Source organism: Glandiceps talaboti, chromosome 13, assembly GCF_964340395.1.
Source record: "Glandiceps talaboti chromosome 13, keGlaTala1.1, whole genome shotgun sequence".
Lineage (NCBI taxonomy): Eukaryota > Metazoa > Hemichordata > Enteropneusta > Spengelidae > Glandiceps > Glandiceps talaboti.
The window spans coordinates 23498486-23522485 of record NC_135561.1 but is presented as its reverse complement, the minus strand read 5'-3'; the positions used below and the strand labels follow the sequence as shown (position 1 = coordinate 23522485).

The 24000-nt window shown below is 36.9% G+C and overlaps 1 protein-coding gene across 1 annotated transcript in view; it reads right to left on the bottom strand.

Annotated features, from left to right (window-relative positions):
- The window catches only part of LOC144444417 (uncharacterized), a 237286-nt gene extending 218823 nt beyond the window's left edge, over nt 1-18463 (bottom strand). The window contains exons 1-9 of the mRNA XM_078133829.1: nt 18351-18463; nt 16980-17102; nt 15832-16072; nt 12338-12460; nt 6059-6184; nt 5306-5527; nt 4890-5038; nt 3855-3966; nt 2188-2309 (exon numbers count right to left, since the gene is read on the bottom strand). Coding sequence (XP_077989955.1) covers nt 2188-2309; nt 3855-3966; nt 4890-5038; nt 5306-5527; nt 6059-6184; nt 12338-12460; nt 15832-16072; nt 16980-17083 — 1199 coding nt within the window. The 5' untranslated portion in view covers nt 17084-17102; nt 18351-18463. The remainder of the gene's footprint in view (nt 1-2187; nt 2310-3854; nt 3967-4889; nt 5039-5305; nt 5528-6058; nt 6185-12337; nt 12461-15831; nt 16073-16979; nt 17103-18350) is intronic.
- Nucleotides 18464-24000: the final 5537 nt, after the last annotated feature.

The window sequence follows — 24000 nt, the reverse complement described above, 5'->3', positions numbered from 1 at the left end:
GCATCCATACTACAAGTACAATTGGTATGGCATCCATACTACAAGTACAATTGGTATGGCATCCATACTACAAGTACAATTGGTATGGCATCCATACTACAAGTACAATTGGTATGGCATCCATACTAGAAGTACAATTGGTATGGCATCCATACTACAAGTACAATTGGCATGGCATCCATACTACAAGTACAATTGGTATGGCATCCATACTACAAGTACAATTGGCATGGCATCCATACTACAAGTACAATTGGTATGGCATCCATACTACAAGTACAATTGGTATGGCATCCATACTACAAGTACAATTGGTATGGCATCCATACTACAAGTACAATTGGCATGGCATCCATACTACAAGTACAATTGGCATGGCATCCATACTACAAGTACAATTGGTATGGCATCCATACTACAAGTACAATTGGTATGGCATCCATACTACAAGTACAATTGGTATGGCATCCATACTACAAGTACAATTGGTATGGCATCCATACTACAAGTACAATTGGTATGGCATCCATACTACAAGTACAATTGGCATGGCATCCATACTACAAGTACAATTGGTATGGCATCCATACTAGAAGTACAATTGGTATGGCATCCATACTACAAGTACAATTGGCATGGCATCCATACTACAAGTACAATTGCGGGTATAGCATCCATACTAGAAGTACAATTGGTATGGCATCCATACTACAAGTACAATTGGCATGGCATCCATACTACAAGTACAATTGCGGGTATAGCATCCATACTACAAGTACAATTGGTATGGCATCCATACTACAAGTACAATTGGCATGGCATCCATACTACAAGTACAATTGGCATGGCATCCATACTACAAGTACAATTGGTATGGCATCCATACTACAAGTACAATTGGCATGGCATCCATACTACAAGTACAATTGGTATGGCATCCATACTAGAAGTATAATTGGCATGGCATCCATACTACAAGTACAATTGGTATGGCATCCATACTACAAGTACAATTGGCATGGCATCCATACTACAAGTACAATTGGTATGGCATCCATACTACAAGTACAATTGGTATGGCATCCATACTAGAAGTACAATTGGTATGGCATCCATACTACAAGTACAATTGGCATGGCATCCATACTACAAGTACAATTGGTATGGCATCCATACTAGAAGTACAATTGGTATGGCATCCATACTACAAGTATAATTGGCATGGCATCCATACTACAAGTACAATTGGTATGGCATCCATACTACAAGTACAATTGGTATGGCATCCATACTACAAGTACAATTGGTATGGCATCCATACTAGAAGTACAATTGGTATGGCATCCATACTACAAGTATAATTGGCATGGCATCCATACTACAAGTACAATTGGTATGGCATCCATACTAGAAGTACAATTGGTATGGCATCCATACTACAAGTATAATTGGCATGGCATCCATACTACAAGTACAATTGGTATGGCATCCATACTACAAGTACAATTGGTATGGCATCCATACTACAAGTACAATTGGCATGGCATCCATACTACAAGTACAATTGGTATGGCATCCATACTACAAGTACAATTGGTATGGCATCCATACTACAAGTACAATTGGTATGGCATCCATACTACAAGTACAATTGGTATGGCATCCATACTACAAGTACAATTGGTATGGCATCCATACTACAAGTATAATTGGCATGGCATCCATACTACAAGTACAATTGGTATGGCATCCATACTACAAGTACAATTGGTATGGCATCCATACTACAAGTACAATTGGTATGGCATCCATACTACAAGTACAATTGGTATGGCATCCATACTACAAGTACAATTGGTATGGCATCCATACTACAAGTACAATTGGTATGGCATCCATACTACAAGTACAATTGGCATGGCATCCATACTACAAGTACAATTGGTATGGCATCCATACTACAAGTACAATTGGTATGGCATCCATACTACAAGTACAATTGGTATGGCATCCATACTACAAGTACAATTGGTATGGCATCCATACTACAAGTACAATTGGCATGGCATCCATACTACAAGTACAATTGGTATGGCATCCATACTACAAGTATATGTAACATTACAATACATACAGCATATGCTAATATCTACATGTAAGTAAATAATAACAATTAAATAAACTTACATTGCTTCTTCTGTTTCTGAGTTTCTCTGAGCATTAATGCTGTCAGCCTTGTCTTTGAAGTCCAGATAAGTACCACGGAAGGCAGCACAAATTCTTAATGCATCCTTCAATCTTGAGTAGGACTATATAACAAATAAACATGTAATAACTATAGTTAGGACAAATCACCAAAATCTGACTTTGATGAATAAACTCCTAATATTATATTATGATAAATTTATCCAGAGTATTTCCACAAATGCTATATATATTACTGAAATAAAGGTGCCAATGGTACTATAGCACAACTGTTGAGAGTAAACTTTTTTTCCTGCAATGATTATGTGGTCTTGTTGTTACTAGACATATTTGCATACATTTTTTGAAGATTTGTTCCCATGCCTACCCATCCATTGTGCTATATCTGCAGTATACACCATTGTATAACTGTTGCTATGGGCATGGTCTTGTTGCTAGGCATATCTGCATATAGTTTTGGAATGTTTATTCATATGCCTTCCCTTCACTGGTGTTATATTGGCATTATATGTCATCATTTCAGCTGCTGCCATGGGCATGTCTTGTTGCTAAGGACATTTGCATATTTATTTATTTATTTATTTATTTTTAATGTTTATTCAATTGCCCACCATCCCAATTGTTGTATTTGCAATAAACCCTTTAATTAGCCCCCCAAAGGGCAAAGCCCGATGGGGGCTACTAAGTTAGGTTCCGTTCGTCTGTCCGTCCATCCGCCCATATCCACCTGTATCTCCAATATGCATGCGCCAATTTTAACCAAACCTGGTACAAATGTCAGATGTTATAGAGGGCAAATGTACCTCACTTGGTTTTACTACCCTCACGACAACAACGTAATGGTGGCCACATTTGACATAAATAATCACACTTTGCCCAATAACTCTTGAAGTTTAACAGATAGAGACCTCATTCAAGTGTCTTCACCATATTGTAAATCAAGAGCTTTTCAATGGCACAATAACTTTTGACCTTGACCTTCATCTTCAAGGTCAGATAACCATATTATTGTCAAAGTGTGGATGTATATCTCTGATATGCATAGACTGATTTCAACCAAACCTTGTACACATGTCAGCTGCTATAGTCTGCATATACACATCACTTCGTTTCACAACCCCATGATAACGGCAAGATGGCGGCCATATTTGTCATAAATATTCACAGTTTCCCATTATGTCGTTCAAAGTTTGTTTTCGTCAATTATGGGCTGGGAGGGCGTACATTATTGTTTAAATAACTGTATACTGTAGTATGCAATGACATATATATTGTAATAACTACACAGTATGTAATGACATATATATTGTAATAACTGTATACTGTAGTATGCAATGATATATATTGTAATAACTATACAGTATGCAATGATATATATATATATATATATATATATATATATATATATATATATATATATATATATATATATATATATATATATATATTGTAATAACTGTATACTGCAATATGCAATGATATATATTGTAATAACTATACAGTATGCAATGATATATATTGTAATAACTATACAGTATGCAATGATATATATTGTAATAACTATACAGTATGCAATGATATATATTGTAATAACTGTATACTATACATGTAGTATACAATGATATATATTGTAATAACTATACATGTACCTGCAGTGGATTCTCTACAACGTCATCTCCTACCATAGACTCAGCTCTGGCTACCACTTCATTGGATACAAGTCTCAGTAAATTATTAAAATTCATCTCTTGATGGTAATATCTAAACAAAAAACAAAGAATGGTAACTGTGATAGAAACTCAGCATTTCACCCTATACATGTGAGTCCAAGTGTGGCATACTATGCCCCGACCACATAACATGCACATCCAAGTGTGGCATACTATGCCCCGACCACTTAACATGTGAGTCCAAGTGTGGCATACTATGCCCCGACCACATAACATGCACATCCAAGTGTGGCATACTATGCCCCGACCACTTAACATGTGAGTCCAAGTGTGGCGTACTATGCCCCGACCACATAACATGCACATCCAAGTGTGGCATACTATGCCCCGACCACTTAACATGTGAGTCCAAGTGTGGCATACTATGCGAAGACCACATGACATGTGAGTCCAAGTGTGGCGTACTATGCCCAGACCACATGACATGTGAGTCCAAGTGTGGCGTACTATGCCCAGACCATATGACATGTGAGTACAAGTGTGGCATACTATTCCAAGACCACATAACATGTGAGTACAAGTGTGGCGTACTATGCCCAGACCACATGACATGAGAGTCCAAGTGTGGCATACTATGCCCAGACCACATGACATGTGAGTCTAAGTGTGGCATACTATGCCCAGACCACATGACATGTGAGTCCATGTGTGGCGTACTATGCCCAGACCACATAACATGTGAGTCCAAGTGTGGCATACTATGCCAAGACCACATGACATGTGAGTCCAAGTGTGGCGTACTATGCCAAGACCACATGACATGTGAGTCCAAGTGTGGCATACTATGCCAAGACCACATGACATGTGAGTCCAAGTGTGGCTTACTATGCCAAGACCACATGACATGTGAGTCCAAGTGTGGCGTACTATGCCCAGACCACATGATATGTGAAGTGTGTCCACACTAATGTCATAGTATGTTTCAGGGGTGCAAATAGACATAGCATTTCTTACCTGGAGTGTGTCCACACTAATGTCATAGTATGTATCAGGGGTGCAAATAGACGTAGCATTTCAGGTGGTGAAGTTGCACTGTGTAGCTGTTCAAACCATTGCAGTAGGGTACTCAAAAATTTTAAATTCTCGTTAGTTTCCATCAATGCCTGAAGGTAGAGATAAGGAAGGGAAACAGACAAGATCAGTATGATTTACAAAAAATCTAAATGAAAGCCTGTGTAGTTAAACTCACAAATAGCACTACTGAGGGTTTAGTTTAAAATAATGACTCTGTTAACAGTATTATTGAATGATTTAAAGTACAAAGTTCTAGCACTAAATCAACAACACATATATATGTATCAATTACTACATAATGTAGAAGTACTAATATTGCACTGACTGTAGTGTCGATAGAATACAGATGCATTTACCTTTGAAATATCTTTTCTGACATTGTGAAATGAGTGTGAATAGGTACTGTTTGCTTCATCTAGATTCATTAATATATCACTAGCAATTGGTGAATCTAATTGTTTGTTGATGGAATGTAACTGATCTCTTCTTTCTTGCCACATATGCACCTCATCCATTGGTCCAGGTCTGCTTCCAAATTGATGGTGTAACTCTGCAATTGGGTCATGCTTTAATACCAACTGTAACAAATCATACAATGTCATGTAAGACAGTGTGTTAGTGTACTCTAAGCATAAACACTGTGTGTTTAGTGTACTCACAGCATAGACAGTGTGTTAGTGTACTCACAGCATAGACAGTGTTAGTGTACTCACAGCATAGACAGTGTTAGTGTACTCACAGCATAGACAGTGTGTTAGTGTACTCACAACATAGACAGTGTTAGTGTACTCACAGCATAGACAGTGTTAGTGTACTCACAGCATAGACAGTGTTAGTGTACTCACAGCATAGACAGTGTGTTAGTGTACTCTAAACACTGTGTGTTAGTGTACTCACAGCATAGACAGTGTGTTAGTGTACTCACAGCATAGACAGTGTCAGTATACTCACAGCATACACAGTGTTAGTGTACTCACAGCATAGACAGTGTGTTAGTGTACTCACAGCATAGACAGTGTTAGTGTACTCACAGCATAGACAGTGTTAGTGCACTCACAGCGTACATACCACTATATGTGTATGGTATTGCAAACATAACTGATACTCACTCGAATCTGTTTGATCCAACCTATGACAGATGATTCTAAGACATGAATAACAGCTGCCCTCCTGGTAGGCAATGCTGCAGCTTCTGCTAACACTTCAATGGATGGTAATGGAAGAATTATTTTACCCTGTAATTAACACAGAACATGCAATTATAAAAACAGGTGCATAAGGCAGGCTTATTTATAATGCAATATTGAAATATGCAGTCTTCTTTTCGCAGACCTACCAATAACAATAAAGTGTTGCATTCCCAGCTCTACCAATACACTTTTACACTCACAACTCTCTTAGTACTAATATACAGTTGTTGTATAAACAATTCTACTAATAAACAATGTATTCACAACTCTACTGATACATAGTGTTGTATTCATAACTCTACTGATATACAGTGTTGTATTCACAACTCTACTGATATACAGTGTTGTATTCACAACTCTACTGATATATAGTGTTCTATTCACAACTCTACTGATATACAGTGTTGTATTCACAACTCTACTGATATACAGTGTTGTATTCACAACTCTACTGATATACAGTGTTCTATTCACAACTCTACTGATATACAGTGTTGTATTCACAACTCTACTGATATACAGTGTTGTATTCACAACTCTACTGATATACAGTGTTCTATTCACAACTCTACTGATATACAGTGTTGTATTCACAACTCTACTGATATACAGTATTGTATTCACAACTCTACTGATATACAGTGTTCTATTCACAACTCCACTGATATACAGTGTTCTATTCACAACTCTACTGATATACAGTGTTCTATTCACAACTCTACTGATATACAGTGTTCTATTCACAACTCTACTGATATACAGTGTTCTATTCACAACTCTACTGATATACAGTGTTGTATTCACAACTCTACTGATATACAATGTTCTATTCACAACTCTACTGATATACAGTGTTGTATTCACAACTCTACTGATATACAGTGTTGTATCCACAACTCTACTGATATACAGTGTTGTATTCACAACTCTACTGATATACAGTGTTGTATTCACAACTCTACTGATATACAGTGTTGTATTCACAACTCCACTGATATACAGTGTTCTATTCACAACTCCACTGATATACAGTGTTGTATTCATAACTCTACTGATATACAGTATTGTATCCACAACTCTACTGATATACAGTGTTGTATTCACAACTCTACTGATATACAGTGTTGTATTCACAACTCCACTGATATACAGTGTTCTATTCACAACTCTACTGATATACAGTGTTGTATTCATAACTCTACTGATATACAGTGTTGTATTCATAACTCTACTGATATACAGTGTTGTATTCACAACTCTACTGATATACAGTGTTGTATTCACAACTCTACTGATATACAGTGTTGTATCCACAACTCTACTGATATACAGTGTTCTATTCACAACTCTACTGATATACAGTGTTGTATTCACAACTCTACTGATATACAGTATTGTATCCACAACTCTACTGATATACAGTGTTGTATTCACAACTCTACTGATATACAGTGTTCTATTCACAACTCCACTGATATACAGTGTTGTATTCACAACTCTACTGATATACAGTGTTGTATTCACAACTCCACTGATATACAGTGTTGTATTCACAACTCTACTGATATACAGTGTTGTATTCACAACTCTACTGATATACAGTGTTGTATTCACAACTCTACTGATATATAGTGTTCTATTCACAACTCTACTGATATACAGTGTTGTATTCACAACTCTACTGATATACAGTGTTGTATTCACAACTCTACTGATATACAGTGTTCTATTCACAACTCTACTGATATACAGTGTTGTATTCACAACTCTACTGATATACAGTGTTGTATTCACAACTCTACTGATATACAGTGTTCTATTCACAACTCTACTGATATACAGTGTTGTATTCACAACTCTACTGATATACAGTATTGTATTCACAACTCTACTGATATACAGTGTTCTATTCACAACTCCACTGATATACAGTGTTCTATTCACAACTCTACTGATATACAGTGTTCTATTCACAACTCTACTGATATACAGTGTTCTATTCACAACTCTACTGATATACAGTGTTCTATTCACAACTCTACTGATATACAGTGTTGTATTCACAACTCTACTGATATACAATGTTCTATTCACAACTCTACTGATATACAGTGTTGTATTCACAACTCTACTGATATACAGTGTTGTATCCACAACTCTACTGATATACAGTGTTGTATTCACAACTCTACTGATATACAGTGTTGTATTCACAACTCTACTGATATACAGTGTTGTATTCACAACTCCACTGATATACAGTGTTCTATTCACAACTCCACTGATATACAGTGTTGTATTCATAACTCTACTGATATACAGTATTGTATCCACAACTCTACTGATATACAGTGTTGTATTCACAACTCTACTGATATACAGTGTTGTATTCACAACTCCACTGATATACAGTGTTCTATTCACAACTCTACTGATATACAGTGTTGTATTCATAACTCTACTGATATACAGTGTTGTATTCATAACTCTACTGATATACAGTGTTGTATTCACAACTCTACTGATATACAGTGTTGTATTCACAACTCTACTGATATACAGTGTTGTATCCACAACTCTACTGATATACAGTGTTCTATTCACAACTCTACTGATATACAGTGTTGTATTCACAACTCTACTGATATACAGTATTGTATCCACAACTCTACTGATATACAGTGTTGTATTCACAACTCTACTGATATACAGTGTTCTATTCACAACTCCACTGATATACAGTGTTGTATTCACAACTCTACTGATATACAGTGTTGTATTCACAACTCCACTGATATACAGTGTTGTATTCACAACTCTACTGATATACAGTGTTGTATTCACAACTCTACTGATATACAGTGTTCTATTCACAACTCTACTGATATACAGTGTTGTATTCACAACTCTACTGATATACAGTGTTCTATTCACAACTCTACTGATATACAGTGTTGCATTCACAACTCTACTGATATACAGTGTTGTATTCACAACTCTACTGATATACAGTGTTGTATTCACAACTCCACTGATATATAGTGTTGTATTCACAACTCTACTGATATACAGTGTTCTATTCACAACTCTACTGATATACAGTGTTGTATTCACAACTCCACTGATATATAGTGTTCTATTCACAACTCTACTGATATACAGTGTTCTATTCACAACTCTACTGATATACAGTGTTGTATTCACAACTCTACTGATATACAGTGTTCTATTCACAACTCCACTGATATACAGTGTTGCATTCACAACTCTACTGATATACAGTGTTGTATTCACAACTCTACTGATATACAGTATTGTATTCACAACTCTACTGATATACAGTGTTGTATTCACAACTCTACTGATATACAGTGTTGTATTCACAACTCTACTGATATACAGTGTTGTATTCACAACTCTACTGATATACAGTATTGTATTCACAACTCTACTGATATAGTGTTGTATTCACAACTCTACTGATATACAGTGTTCTATTCACAACTCCACTGATATACAGTGTTGTATTCACAACTCTACTGATATACAGTGTTGTATTCACAACTCTACTGATATAGTGTTGTATTCACAACTCTACTGATATACAGTGTTCTATTCACAACTCTACTGATATACAGTGTTCTATTCACAACTCTACTGATATACAGTGTTGTATTCACAACTCTACTAATAAACAATGTATTCACAACTCTACTGATATATAGTGTTGTATTCACAACTCTACTGATATACAGTGTTCTATTCACAACTCCACTGATATACAGTGTTCTATTCACAACTCCACTGATATACAGTGTTGTATTCACAACTCTACTGATATACAGTGTTGTATTCACAACTCTACTGATATACAGTGTTCTATTCACAACTCCACTGATATACAGTGTTGCATTCACAACTCTACTGATATACAGTGTTGTATTCACAACTCTACTGATATACAGTATTGTATTCACAACTCTACTGATATACAGTGTTCTATTCACAACTCCACTGATATACAGTGTTCTATTCACAACTCCACTGATATACAGTGTTGTATTCACAACTCTACTGATATACAGTGTTGTATTCACAACTCTACTGATATACAGTGTTGTATTCACAACTCTACTGATATACAGTGTTCTATTCACAACTCCACTGATATACAGTGTTCTATTCACAACTCTACTGATATACAGTGTTGTATTCACAACTCTACTGATATACAGTGTTGTATTCACAACTCTACTGATATACAGTGTTCTATTCACAACTCCACTGATATACAGTGTTGTATTCATAACTCTACTGATATACAGTGTTGTATTCACAACTCTACTGATATACAGTGTTCTATTCACAACTCCACTGATATACAGTGTTGTATTCACAACTCTACTGATATACAGTGTTGTATTCACAACTCTACTGATATACAGTGTTCTATTCACAACTCTACTGATATACAGTATTGTATCCACAACTCTACTGATATACAGTGTTGTATTCACAACTCTACTAATAAACAATGTATTCACAACTCTACTGATATATAGTGTTGTATTCACAACTCTACTGATATACAGTGTTGTATTCACAACTCTACTGATATACAGTGTTGTATTCACAACTCTACTGATATACAGTGTTCTATTCACAACTCCACTGATATACAGTGTTCTATTCACAACTCTACTGATATACAGTGTTGTATTCACAACTCTACTGATATACAGTGTTGTATTCACAACTCTACTGATATACAGTGTTCTATTCACAACTCCACTGATATACAGTGTTGTATTCATAATTCTACTGATATACAGTGTTGTATTCACAACTCTACTGATATACAGTGTTCTATTCACAACTCCACTGATATACAGTGTTGTATTCACAACTCTACTGATATACAGTGTTGTATTCACAACTCTACTGATATACAGTGTTCTATTCACAACTCTACTGATATACAGTATTGTATCCACAACTCTACTGATATACAGTGTTGTATTCACAACTCTACTAATAAACAATGTATTCACAACTCTACTGATATATAGTGTTGTATTCACAACTCTACTGATATACAGTGTTGTATTCACAACTCTACTGATATACAGTGTTGTATTCACAACTCTACTGATATACAGTGTTGTATTCACAACTCTACTGATATACAGTGTTGTATCCACAACTCTACTGATATACAGTGTTCTATTCACAACTCTACTGATATACAGTGTTCTATTCACAACTCCACTGATATACAGTGTTGTATTCACAACTCTACTGATATACAGTGTTGTATTCACAACTCTACTGATATACAGTGTTGTATTCACAACTCTACTGATATACAGTATTGTATCCACAACTCTACTGATATACAGTGTTGTATTCACAACTCTACTAATAAACAATGTATTCACAACTCTACTGATATATAGTGTTGTATTCACAACTCTACTGATATACAGTGTTGTATTCACAACTCTACTGATATACAGTGTTGTATTCACAACTCTACTGATATACAGTGTTGTATTCACAACTCTACTGATATACAGTGTTGTATTCACAACTCTACTGATATACAGTGTTGTATTCACAACTCTACTGATATACAGTGTTGTATTCACAACTCCACTGATATACAGTGTTGTATTCACAACTCTACTGATATACAGTATTGTATTCCCAACTCTACTGATATACAGTGTTGTATTCACAACTCTACTGATATACAGTGTTCTATTCACAACTCTACTGATATACAGTGTTGTATTCATAACTCTACTGATATACAGTGTTCTATTCACAACTCTACTGATATACAGTGTTCTATTCACAACTCCACTGATATATAGTGTTGTATTCATAACTCTACTGATATACAGTGTTGTATTCACAACTCTACTGATATATAGTGTTCTATTCACAACTCCACTGATATATAGTGTTGTATCCACAACTCCACTGATATACAGTGTTCTATTCACAACTCTACTGATATACAGTGTTGTATTCACAACTCTACTGATATACAGTGTTCTATTCACAACTCTACTGATATACAGTGTTGTATGCACATGTTCACAGACTAACTTATTTGTAGCATCAATATCTCATACAAACACTTGAAAAGCAAAGAAGTAGACTTAGCAACAGAGAGAAAATAATGTAGATTACCTCCATGTGTCCATGTGTGACTTCTAATGTACCCATAAGTCTGTGAAGGACGTCCATCAATTTGTCAGCACTAACACCTCCATATGTCTGTGCTCCATCAGTACAAAGCAATGGTAAATAAACCTACAATGTAAAAACACAACATGATAAGATTTCAATGTCAAATTAATTCAGGTATACTTATAATTGGTGCATTAGTTATAAAAACATAATATATGTATGTATGGTATGAGATATGACAATATTACACTACACTGTACTTAATAAGGGTTTGACAGAGTATATAACTAAGTATTTCTTACCAAAATACTCTACACCATGTATATCAACACCTTGACAGTACCATGTATAAACATCCTGATATCATGTATTTCAACACCTTGACAGTACCCTGTATAAACATCCTGATATCATGTATATCAACACCTTGACAGTACCCTGTATAAACATCCTGATATCATGTATATCAACACCTTGACAGTACCATGTATAAACATCCTGATAGTATCATTTTACACAAATTCCCTGATGATACCCTACACCAGAGTCCTGTCACTACCCTATACAAATGTCATGACATGACCCTACACATTTCTCTGACAGTACCCTACACCAGAGTCCTGTCACTACACCTATACAAATGTCATGACATGACCCTACACATTTCTCTGACAGTACCCTACACCAGAGTCCTGTCACTACCCTATACAAATGTCATGACATGACCCTACACATTTCTCTGACAGTACCCTACACCAGAGTCCTGTCACTACCCTATACAAATGCCATGACATGACCCTACACATTTCTCTGACAGTACCCTACACCAGAGTCCTGTCACTACCCTATACAAATGTCATGACATGACCCTACACATTTCTCTGACAGTACCCTACACCAGAGTCCTGTCACTACCCTATACAAATGTCATGACATGACCCTACACATTTCTCTGACAGTACCCTACACCAGAGTCCTGTCACTACCCTATACAAATGTCATGACATGACCCTACACATTTCTTTGACAGTACCCTACACCAGAGTCCTGTCACTACCCTATACAAATGTCATGACATGACCCTACACATTTCTCTGACAGTACCCTACACCAGAGTCCTGTCACTACCCTATACAAATGTCATGACATGACCCTACATATTTCTCTGACAGTACCCTACACCAGAGTCCTGTCACTACACCTCTACAAATGTCATGACATGACCCTACACATTTCTCTGACAGTACCCTACACCAGAGTCCTGTCACTACCCTATACAAATGTCATGACATGACCCTACATATTTCTCTGACAGTACCCTACACCAGAGTCCTGTCACTACCCTATACAAATGTCATGACATGACCCTACACATTTCTCTGACAGTACCCTACACCAGAGTCCTGTCACTACCCTATACAAATGTCATGACATGACCCTACACATTTCTCTGACAGTACCCTACACCAGAGTCCTGTCACTACACCTCTACAAATGTCATGACATGACCCTACACATTTCTCTGACAGTACCCTACACCAGAGTCCTGTCACTACCCTATACAAATGTCATGACATGACCCTACACATTTCTCTGACAGTACCCTACACCAGAGTCCTGTCACTACCCTATACAAATGTCATGACATGACCCTACACATTTCTCTGACAGTACCCTACACCAGAGTCCTGTCACTACACCTCTACAAATGTCATGACATGACCCTACACATTTCTCTGACAGTACCCTACACCAGAGTCCTGTCACTACCCTATACAAATGTCATGACATGACCCTACACATTTCTCTGACAGTACCCTACACCAGAGTCCTGTCACTACACCTCTACAAATGTCATGACATGACCCTACACATTTCTCTGACAGTACCCTACACCAGAGTCCTATCACTACCCTATACAAATGTCATGACATGACCCTACATATTTCTCTGACAGTACCCTACACCAGAGTCCTGTCACTACCCTATACAAATGTCATGACATGACCCTACACATTTCTCTGACAGTACCCTACACCAGAGTCCTATCACTACCCTATACAAATGTCATGACATGACCCTACACATTTCTCTGACAGTACCCTACACCAGAGTCCTGTCACTACACCTCTACAAATGTCATGACATGACCCTACACATTTCTTTGACAGTACCCTACACCAGAGTCCTGTCACTACCCTATACAAATGTCATGACATGACCCTACACATTTCTCTGACAGTACCCTACACCAGAGTCCTGTCACTACCCTATACAAATGTCATGACATGACCCTACACATTTCTTTGACAGTACCCTACACCAGAGTCCTGTCACTACCCTATACAAATGTCACGACATGACCCTACATATTTCTCTGACAGTACCCTACACCAGAGTCCTGTCACTACCCTATACAAATGTCACGACATGACCCTACACATTTCTCTGACAGTACCCTACACCAGAGTCCTGTCACTACACCTCTACAAATGTCATGACATGACCCTACATATTTCTCTGACAGTACCCTACACCAGAGTCCTATCACTACCCTATACAAATGTCATGACAGGACCCTACACATTTCTCTGACAGTACCCTACACCAGAGTCCTGTCACTACCCTATACAAATGTCATGACAGGACCCTACACATTTCTCTGACAGTACCCTACACCAGAGTCCTGTCACTACCCTATACAAATGTCATGACATGACCCTACACATTTCTTTGACAGTACCCTACACCAGAGTCCTGTCACTACCCTATACAAATGTCACGACATGACCCTACATATTTCTCTGACAGTACCCTACACCAGAGTCCTGTCACTACCCTATACAAATGTCATGACATGACCCTACACATTTCTCTGACAGTACCCTACACCAGAGTCCTGTCACTACACCTCTACAAATGTCATGACATGACCCTACATATTTCTCTGACAGTACCCTACACCAGAGTCCTATCACTACCCTATACAAATGTCATGACATGACCCTACACATTTCTCTGACAGTACCCTACACCAGAGTCCTGTCACTACCCTATACAAATGTCATGACAGGACCCTACACATTTCTCTGACAGTACCCTACACCAGAGTCCTGTCACTACCCTATACAAATGTCATGACAGGACCCTACACATTTCTTTGACAGTGACACTACCCGACACCAGCATCTAGACAATACCCTACATACATTTGTAAATTCCCAGAGAATACTTCATGCAAATAAAGCTGACTTGTGTAGTTGAATACAATATATTTACTTGTAATCTTTCTACTAGTTACTACCGGGTAACTTCTTTGGCAAGTAAATCCAACTACAATTGTATGTAGTTGAATTAATGTATATAACTTGTGTTATTTTTCATCTTTCTAAATTCTACTTACCTCTTTGGCAAGTCAATCCAACTACAATTGTATGTAGTTGAATTAATGTATATAACTTGTGTTATTTTTCATCTTTCTAAATTCTACTTACCTCTTTGGCAAGTAAATCCAACTGGTGTAATGAAGCAGTAGAAGAATCCGAATAGACAACATCTTCTCTAATATTATCTTTGGTCAGTTTAGAAGCTTGGTTTGTCTTCAGGAAGAACACAGCTTTACTTCTGACATGTTGTGGAGGATTCAAAGAGGCACACAGACCACTCTTTGGTGGTTTGGTAAATACAAATAAACGTCTCACATCTTCATTGTTACAAAATTCTAAAAAGGCATGTCTGTCAAGATACATAAACAATCACAATTCAGTTTGTTCCAATCTTTTTCCTCTCTTGTTTACACCTTGATTACAGGGTAATTATATCTGCATTGTCAAGGTACTCTTTTCACCCATTCACAAATCTCCTACATGTCACACTTGAACTTTTATTTTGTATCTTAGCCCCTACCCTACCCTACACTATTCGTGTAGGGTCTATGTTTGTATATAACTATCTATCTGTCCGTCCGTCCGTCCGTCCGTCTGTCTATCTATCTATTGAGCTAGCTGTCTATCTACTAGTATATCCATATATCTATCTATCTATCTATCTATCTATCTTTAATTATCAGCTTGTTGAAACTAGGGCTACCTCAAACATGCCTTAAGGTAGACAGGGTGTTCCCAGTACAATTAAAGAAAAAAAATTATTACAAAATAATATTTCAGTTTTTTACATAAAAGTCGAAAAAACACAATTCACAAATTATGAAGAGAACAACTGACATAATGGCCCACTCACCCCAAAACTTTATACATCTGTGATTAATATAATGGATGAAATATACTTTTTTTGTTAAATTTTGACTCAAGTGGGGGCAAGGACCAGGGGGATATTCCCCTCTCACCATTGGAACTTTTTGAAATGTTATTAGGATCATGAACAAAAAAAGTGGTGCTTTTTATGGACTACAGTGAAAATGAAGAGTGGATTACACTATATGTACCCATCAGTGAATTATGATTTTATAGACTTTATTTCAATATGTTACAGTTTACAAAAATAAAACGGCATGATTTAATGAAGTATGAACACCCTCATATCTGCCTAAATTCCTTCAATAACTTCAAATTCAAACTAAACACCTTAGTTTAATAGCAAGACCTGAATTACTTACATTTCACTATTAAAACTGCTGTCTTACCTATTATCATCATTGGCAAAGAGTGCTTTCAAGTCGTCATTTCTTGGTCGAAGACTTGATGTAATGCGAGATTCCAACCAGCGAAGACGTTCATCTACCTCCATTTCTGATATTGATTACAACCTAATATAAAGGTGAAACATAACGTACAGCAACTTCAATTTTGTTTACAATTTCTGGATTATCTTACTTCAAGTTTATTACAACAATGTAAAAAACCAAGCTGCCATTATGATTTCGAGAAGAAAAAAAAATTGTGTGTTTCTACTGATGTTATTTCTGAACAGTTTCCATAGGTTGGCACAGATTTCAACATTCTAATTTTACTATACTAGAAATTTTTAGTGTTAGAATAAAGAGATGACCTGTATTATTGACCTCCTCAAATGTTTTACATTATTTAGTATAGACTTTTTGTACACGAAATAGACGTTACAAACATTTGACAATGTGTGCATTTGGGCTCAATCACTGTCTTAGCTGCTGATCTGTGATTCTTACCAACATATTATTATTAGAACTTTGGCAAACTACAAACGTTACATAGACGGTAACCTAGCTTCAATGATTGTAGTGTTTGTTGTGATTTTGAGGTTTTTTTCTTCTATTTTTGTGCTTTTTACGTTCCGATGTTTAACTGGAAGCAAACGCTACGCAATTCGCAAATAGACAAGGTCACCCTGAAAACGTGACGAGATGTCAGCGTGCTACCCGTTTCAAAATGCTGCGTGCATTGCTACTTTTGCCGACTTTGATGGATTGGGGTACCTCTGAACATTTCTTGGGTCTTGAAGGCTCCGTAATTAATGTTGGAATTAGGAAAAATTGGATTTTGTACGTGTAAGGCGTAATTTAGCAGAAAAATCCACCCAAATTTGCGATTCAGACCTGAATCACTTCCGTCTATTTGCGTTAACGTTACAGGAATTGTAGTGTTTGCTTCAAGTTAAACGTTGGAAAGACAAAACCACAAAAACAGAAGAAAAAACCCTCAAAATCACAACAAACGCTACAATTTTAAACTTAAGTTACTTACTGTCATGTGGTCATACGTTACAACTTACACACGTATTATGTTTCTCCTGGAATTTCAAGTTTGTCACAACACGTGTCACCTGATAAATAAATTGTTTCATACACAAACCCCACATAGCCTTTACAGAGTAAATAATGCATCTATCAATTAGTCAGAATTTTAGAACGCAAATTCGAAAATTCGAACCCGAACGGCTCGAGCCTAGCCTAACCCAGTATAGTAGTAAACCCAATGTGGTCGGTTGAAACGGTCGTGTATCACAAAAGATAAAAAAAACATTGTTTGAAAAAGTACAACGGTTATTTTCTGGGAAAAAATATTACAACTAATGTTACCTTGATGCTTTCGTTGTAATATATAAATGTATTCACACACCAATATCACATGTAGCAGTGACTAAATCGTTGTGTTGTGGAATTCCGCCTAATGGCCGCCATGTTGTTTCCCTGTTGCTAGCTAGTAACTAATTTACATATTATTTACATATTGTTGGTACCTTTCATAAAAACAACACTTGTCGCATGGTGGCGCGCTCTTTCACCACTCTGTGGGATCTGTACCATCTGTACGACCAGATACATATGTATCTGCAGCTCAGGAGGATGACGATCCATGGGCCTCAGCTCAGAAGTCCCAGGCTGCAAATGCTATACTGGAAAAGTGGGATCGATTCCTATTTACTCCGTCAGCAATCAGGACTAGAAATGAAGTTGATGTGAACTCAGACAATAAAAAAAAAGTGTGTTGGTTGTCTGATAACTAACAAACAGTCATACAGATTACAATTATGTGATGATACCACCGATCACTCTTAAAGGGGGGTGACCCTAAAACGAATGACAGCATTTAGAGTGTGTAAACAGTGGAATGACATCCTTTTCTGCGTTCAGTTAGTTGAATGACACCCACTGCACTGTTAAACAAGTGGAATAACAGCCACCACTCTATAAAATAAGTGGAATGACAGAATTTTCAACGTTTTGAAACTGGAATGACAGCATTTCCAGTATGTAAACAGTGGAATGACAACCTTTTCTGCATTCAGTTACTTGATTGATGACACCCTCTGCACTGTAAAACCAGTGGAATGACAGCCGCCACTCTATAGCATAAGTGGAATGACAGCATTTTCAACGTTTTGAAATTGGAATGACAGCATTTCCAGTATGTAAACAGTGGAATGACAACCTTTTATGGGGTGACTCTAAAACGAATGACAACCCGAATGACAGAAAACGAGTGACAGCATTTACAGTGGGTAAACTGTGGGATGACACCCTTTTCTGCATTCAGTTACTTGAATGACACCCACTTCACTGTAAAACCAGTGGAATGACAGCTGCCACTCTATAAAATAAGGGGTGGACCATTTGATATCCTGGGGGGGGGGGCTTGGAAGCTTTCGGAGGGGGGAGATGCCAAATGGAGTTGCTTGAAAAAAAATCCGGATCTGAGTGAGTGATGTAAAAAAAAGATGGACCACTGCTGCTAGAAAAAAAATGTCTTGGCAGGGAAATGATGCACAAGTTCGAGTGTACTGTTCTACCTGCTAGTACCTCTCCAACCAGGACACTTGTCAGATCATGACAAAACATTTTCAAACACATGTCAGGGACCAGTCACTTTTGTTGCCTGTGGTACATAAATATATTTGTTCTTGTCTCTGTTACTTTCATAATTTTTTTTAAATATTACTTCATGTAAGGGTTCAAACATAACTATATATATAAAATTATACATATACATGTATTACCTAGCTACCACACTTGTTACAGAACATGCCATGTAAATGTTTGGCTGTTTCACAATCAGTGCTTAACTTATCTTGCACTTTGGGGCAAAAGTGAACTTGAAGGTTTTGTAATGGTAACCTTCATACTATTGGATAGATTATAAAAGAACTTAATCTAAATTGTTCTAGTCTCTTCAGTATGAATTTGTCAGAAGGGAGTAATATACTTCCTATTTCGAACACTACATGTATGGACACTACAAATCAAATTCAAGTTTCTATAAATACACTAGGTATGACCTCCTAAAGTGCTCTAACATACCAGTGACTTTACTATACATACAATATCAATGCCCCTATACCAATGATACAGGCCCACTTTTACAACATGGAAAACTTATTTAATTTTAAGTTATATATTACTTTAGCTTTTCGAAGCTTGGGAATATTACCTCATCAGAGGCTATGAATAACCTAAAGATTGCCTAAATAGAAACAAAAAAAACTCCAGATCTGCCAGGGGGGAACCCCTTCAGCTCCCTCTCCCCAGAGGCCACTCATTCGTTAAACCAACAATAAGATTCAACAAATTGGTTATAAAAAAAAAACTTCAAAAGCTTCTAGGGGAACCCCCATAAGAGGTATGCAAGATAAATTAAATCAAACTGAAGTTTGGGTCTTCATCTAAATATTGATTTAAACTTGTTACTGTGATACTTTTGGATAAAATCGACCACTGATAATATTATTGGGAGAAAAACTATATTCCAGTTACAAGCTAGTGTAGTTTTAACATGTTGACAGATTCAAAACCAAGCTTACACTCAAGATTTAAACTTGTCACTACACTACCTACAGATAATACCGACCACTTTTTATAAATAACTGACCAATTTTTAGTAAAAATATCTTTAATTTTACTTTGATGAAAAAAAAATATCCGTGATCCTGGGCTAGTGCAAGTTAAACATTTAGAGGACACGCGATTGTGCATGACCTTTGACCTTTGTTGGAAGCTTGTTGGACATATGAAGGTTGGGTTTCAAAGCTTCAAGTATTCAGTGTGCCAATATTTTTAACTATGTCGAATCATTTGACTCCTAGTCTTTGCCGAAGTTGTGGACTGCTAAGCTGGGTCGAAGATCTTGCAGAGCAAAATTTGTTGAATCTTCAAGTTACCAACCTTTGGAAAGTCTTAGTATTGAAAGCTTTGCAGAAGATACTGCTTCACACCAATGGCAACCTTTGCCAAAGACTCAATAACTCTTATGTTGTGTAACTTTGCCAAAGCCATATATTTCCTTTAACTGTTCAATACTGACTTTAAAAAGACAGCCTGTATACATGCCTAAAGTACAGTATCGTCATACCAGAATCAGGCTGTCTTTCAAATCAACATTTAATGAATTGTGAGAAAGCAAGAAATAATGCTTTGGCAAAGTTCCCACAAGATAAAAGTTATTGGACTTTAAAATTAAGCTGAATGCTGTTTGCTCCAAAGAATCCCCACTTTTTATTTATTCTATTAAACCAGGAGCGGTCGTTTACCGAGTAAATTAAAATATTTCTCTCGGCTTTGCCGCGATACCTTCTAAAACCTATATTCAATGATGGGATGGGTGACAGCCATGCGAAAGTATTTGTGTATGCCTAATTCATCTGTCTGTCTGTCTGTCTGTCTGTCTGTCTGTCTAGGCTCGCTGTCTGTCTGTCTGTCTGTCTGTCTGTCTGTCTGCCTGTCTCTCTCTCTCTCTCTCTCTCTCTCTCTCTCTCTCTCTCTCTCTCTCTCTCTCTCTCTCTCTCTCTCTCTCTCTCTCTCTCTCTCTCTCTCTCTCTCTCTCTCTCTCTCTCTCTCTCTCTCTCTCTCTCTCTCTCCTTTTTTGAATATTCAAACCTCAGGAGCAGTCGTTTACCTTTTACTTTGCAAAAGTATGTGCCAAGCGAATGTATGCTTTCGATAATTTTGTGCATTTACAGAGAAAAGAAAATATTACACATCTTGAAGTAGGTAAAAGGAGATCGGAAAATAGCTAGTTGCTGATCTAGTCCGTCTCTTTAGACACTATAAATAAAATCTATAAATAGATAAATAAATAAATAAATAAATAAATAAATTCATGACAAAAATATAAAGAGGGCAGACAACACTAAATGACTATGAGAATATACATACATGTATATCTACATCAATTACAATATATTTACATAATAATAATAATAATAATAATAATAATAATAATAATAATTTATTCATTTATCCGCGCAAATTCACAATACGTTTCTATGCGCCTTACAACAGTTTAAAAAAAAAGTAATAAAAGGATTCTAAAAACTGACAATATATATTAAAATAAAGGACTTACTGGTGTTCTTTAAAATAAAATAAAGACTCTATGGAGACAAAATCTGATCACAAATCAACATGCATAAACATTAATTGTAATATTCATTGAACAGTATTGTTTTTAGATCTTTTTTAAATCTACCATGACTATGGTTTTTCATGGTCAAGGGCAGATTATTCCACAAAGTGGCACCAGTGGTTGAAAGGAGTCTATATCCATAGGAATTTCTAACTCTGTCAACAGACAGTCTGGTAGTATCACTAGCTGATCGTAGATTTCTAGAAGGAATATTGATGGTGACTAGAGACTTCAAATAGGCTGGTGAATCATTTGAGAATACTGCCTTATGAATTAGACAGAGAATTTTAAATTTTATTCTCTGCTGCACTGGGAGCCAGTGAAGATTGTATAGACAAGGGGTGATATGTTCTCGTTTCTTAGTGTTAGTGAGCAGTCTGGCAGCACTGTTCTGTGAAACCTGTATACGTGAGAGTTTTATCTGGCAACCTAAGTAATAAACCGTTGTTAAAATCTAAACGTGAGTTGATAGTAAACATTCTTTACGGTGTTGTTCACATGTGGAACCATAGACATAGTACAGTCGAAATGTGCGCCTAGGTTACGAACAAAAGGTGATGGGTAGATCAGCTCATTACCGACGTGGATCTGTGGGTTCTTACGCAGAATTCGCTCCTTGTGTTTTGGCGCTGTGATAACGAGGAATTCTGTCTTGCCGTCGTTTATCTTCAGTTCATTTTTGTTTAGCCAATTTCTCACATCTGATATACAATGTTCAACTTTGGTTGTGGCATGCTGCAGTCCATGTTCATCTTTGAGTGAGAATCTGGTGTACAATTGTGTGTCGTCAGCATAACCATGCCGAAAAATGTTATGTTTATTAATAATATCAGCAAGCGGCAAGATGTATATGAGAAAAAGTATCGGTCCTAACACTGAGCCTTGTGGGACACCTGTGTTAAGAGAAACAGCATCAGAAAGGACATCATCAATAACTACTGATTGTGTACGACCGCTCAGATATGATTGAAACCATTCTAGTGCCGCTCCTCTAATTCCTATGTCATGACGGCGAGATATGAGCCTTGTGTGGTTGATTGTATCGAACGCTGCAGACAGGTCCAAGAGCACTAATAGCACGCCATCACCTTGATCGAGCGCGTGTTCTATGTCAGCTTTAACTTTAATCAAGGCAGTTTCTACACCATGACCATGTTTATATGCTGACTGTAGAGGATCATGGATACCATATGAATTCAAATATCTCACCAGCTGTTGAGTCACGACCTTTTCCAATACTTTACTAAGGAAGTTGATGTTTGAAACGGGTCGATAATTACCTAAGCTGTTTTGTGGCAGATTGTTCTTCTTAAGTAAGGGTTTGACGATAGCATGTTTCATCACTTTTGGAAAACGCCCAGTACGTAGTGACGAATTCATAATTGACGTGATCACAGGTAGTAAAGAGTGAAGTATAGATTCATCTCGTAGCAGCCAGGTAGGGATGACGTCGAGGGAGCAGGATTTTGGAGGCGAAGACATGATGATTTTCTTTACATCGTGTTGAGATACCAGTTCTAAATTGTACAAACTGGATTTTGATAATGGTGCAGGATCTTTGTGTACATCATCTGTACAGTCGAATGATTCACAGATTCTCTGTATTTTAGAGACGAAAAAGTTAACAAAGTCGTCTGCTAAGGTATTTGCGTCATTATGAGGTGGTAATGGAGACTTTTGTGAACACTGAAGGAGACCGTTAACTAGAAGAAATGTTTCCTTACAGTCAGCATGTTTGAATTTGTCTTTGTAATATTCTGATTTTGATTTGTCAATCAGTGTGGCTACTTCCTTCCTCTTGGTAAGAAACATTTGTTTGTGTACTTCTAA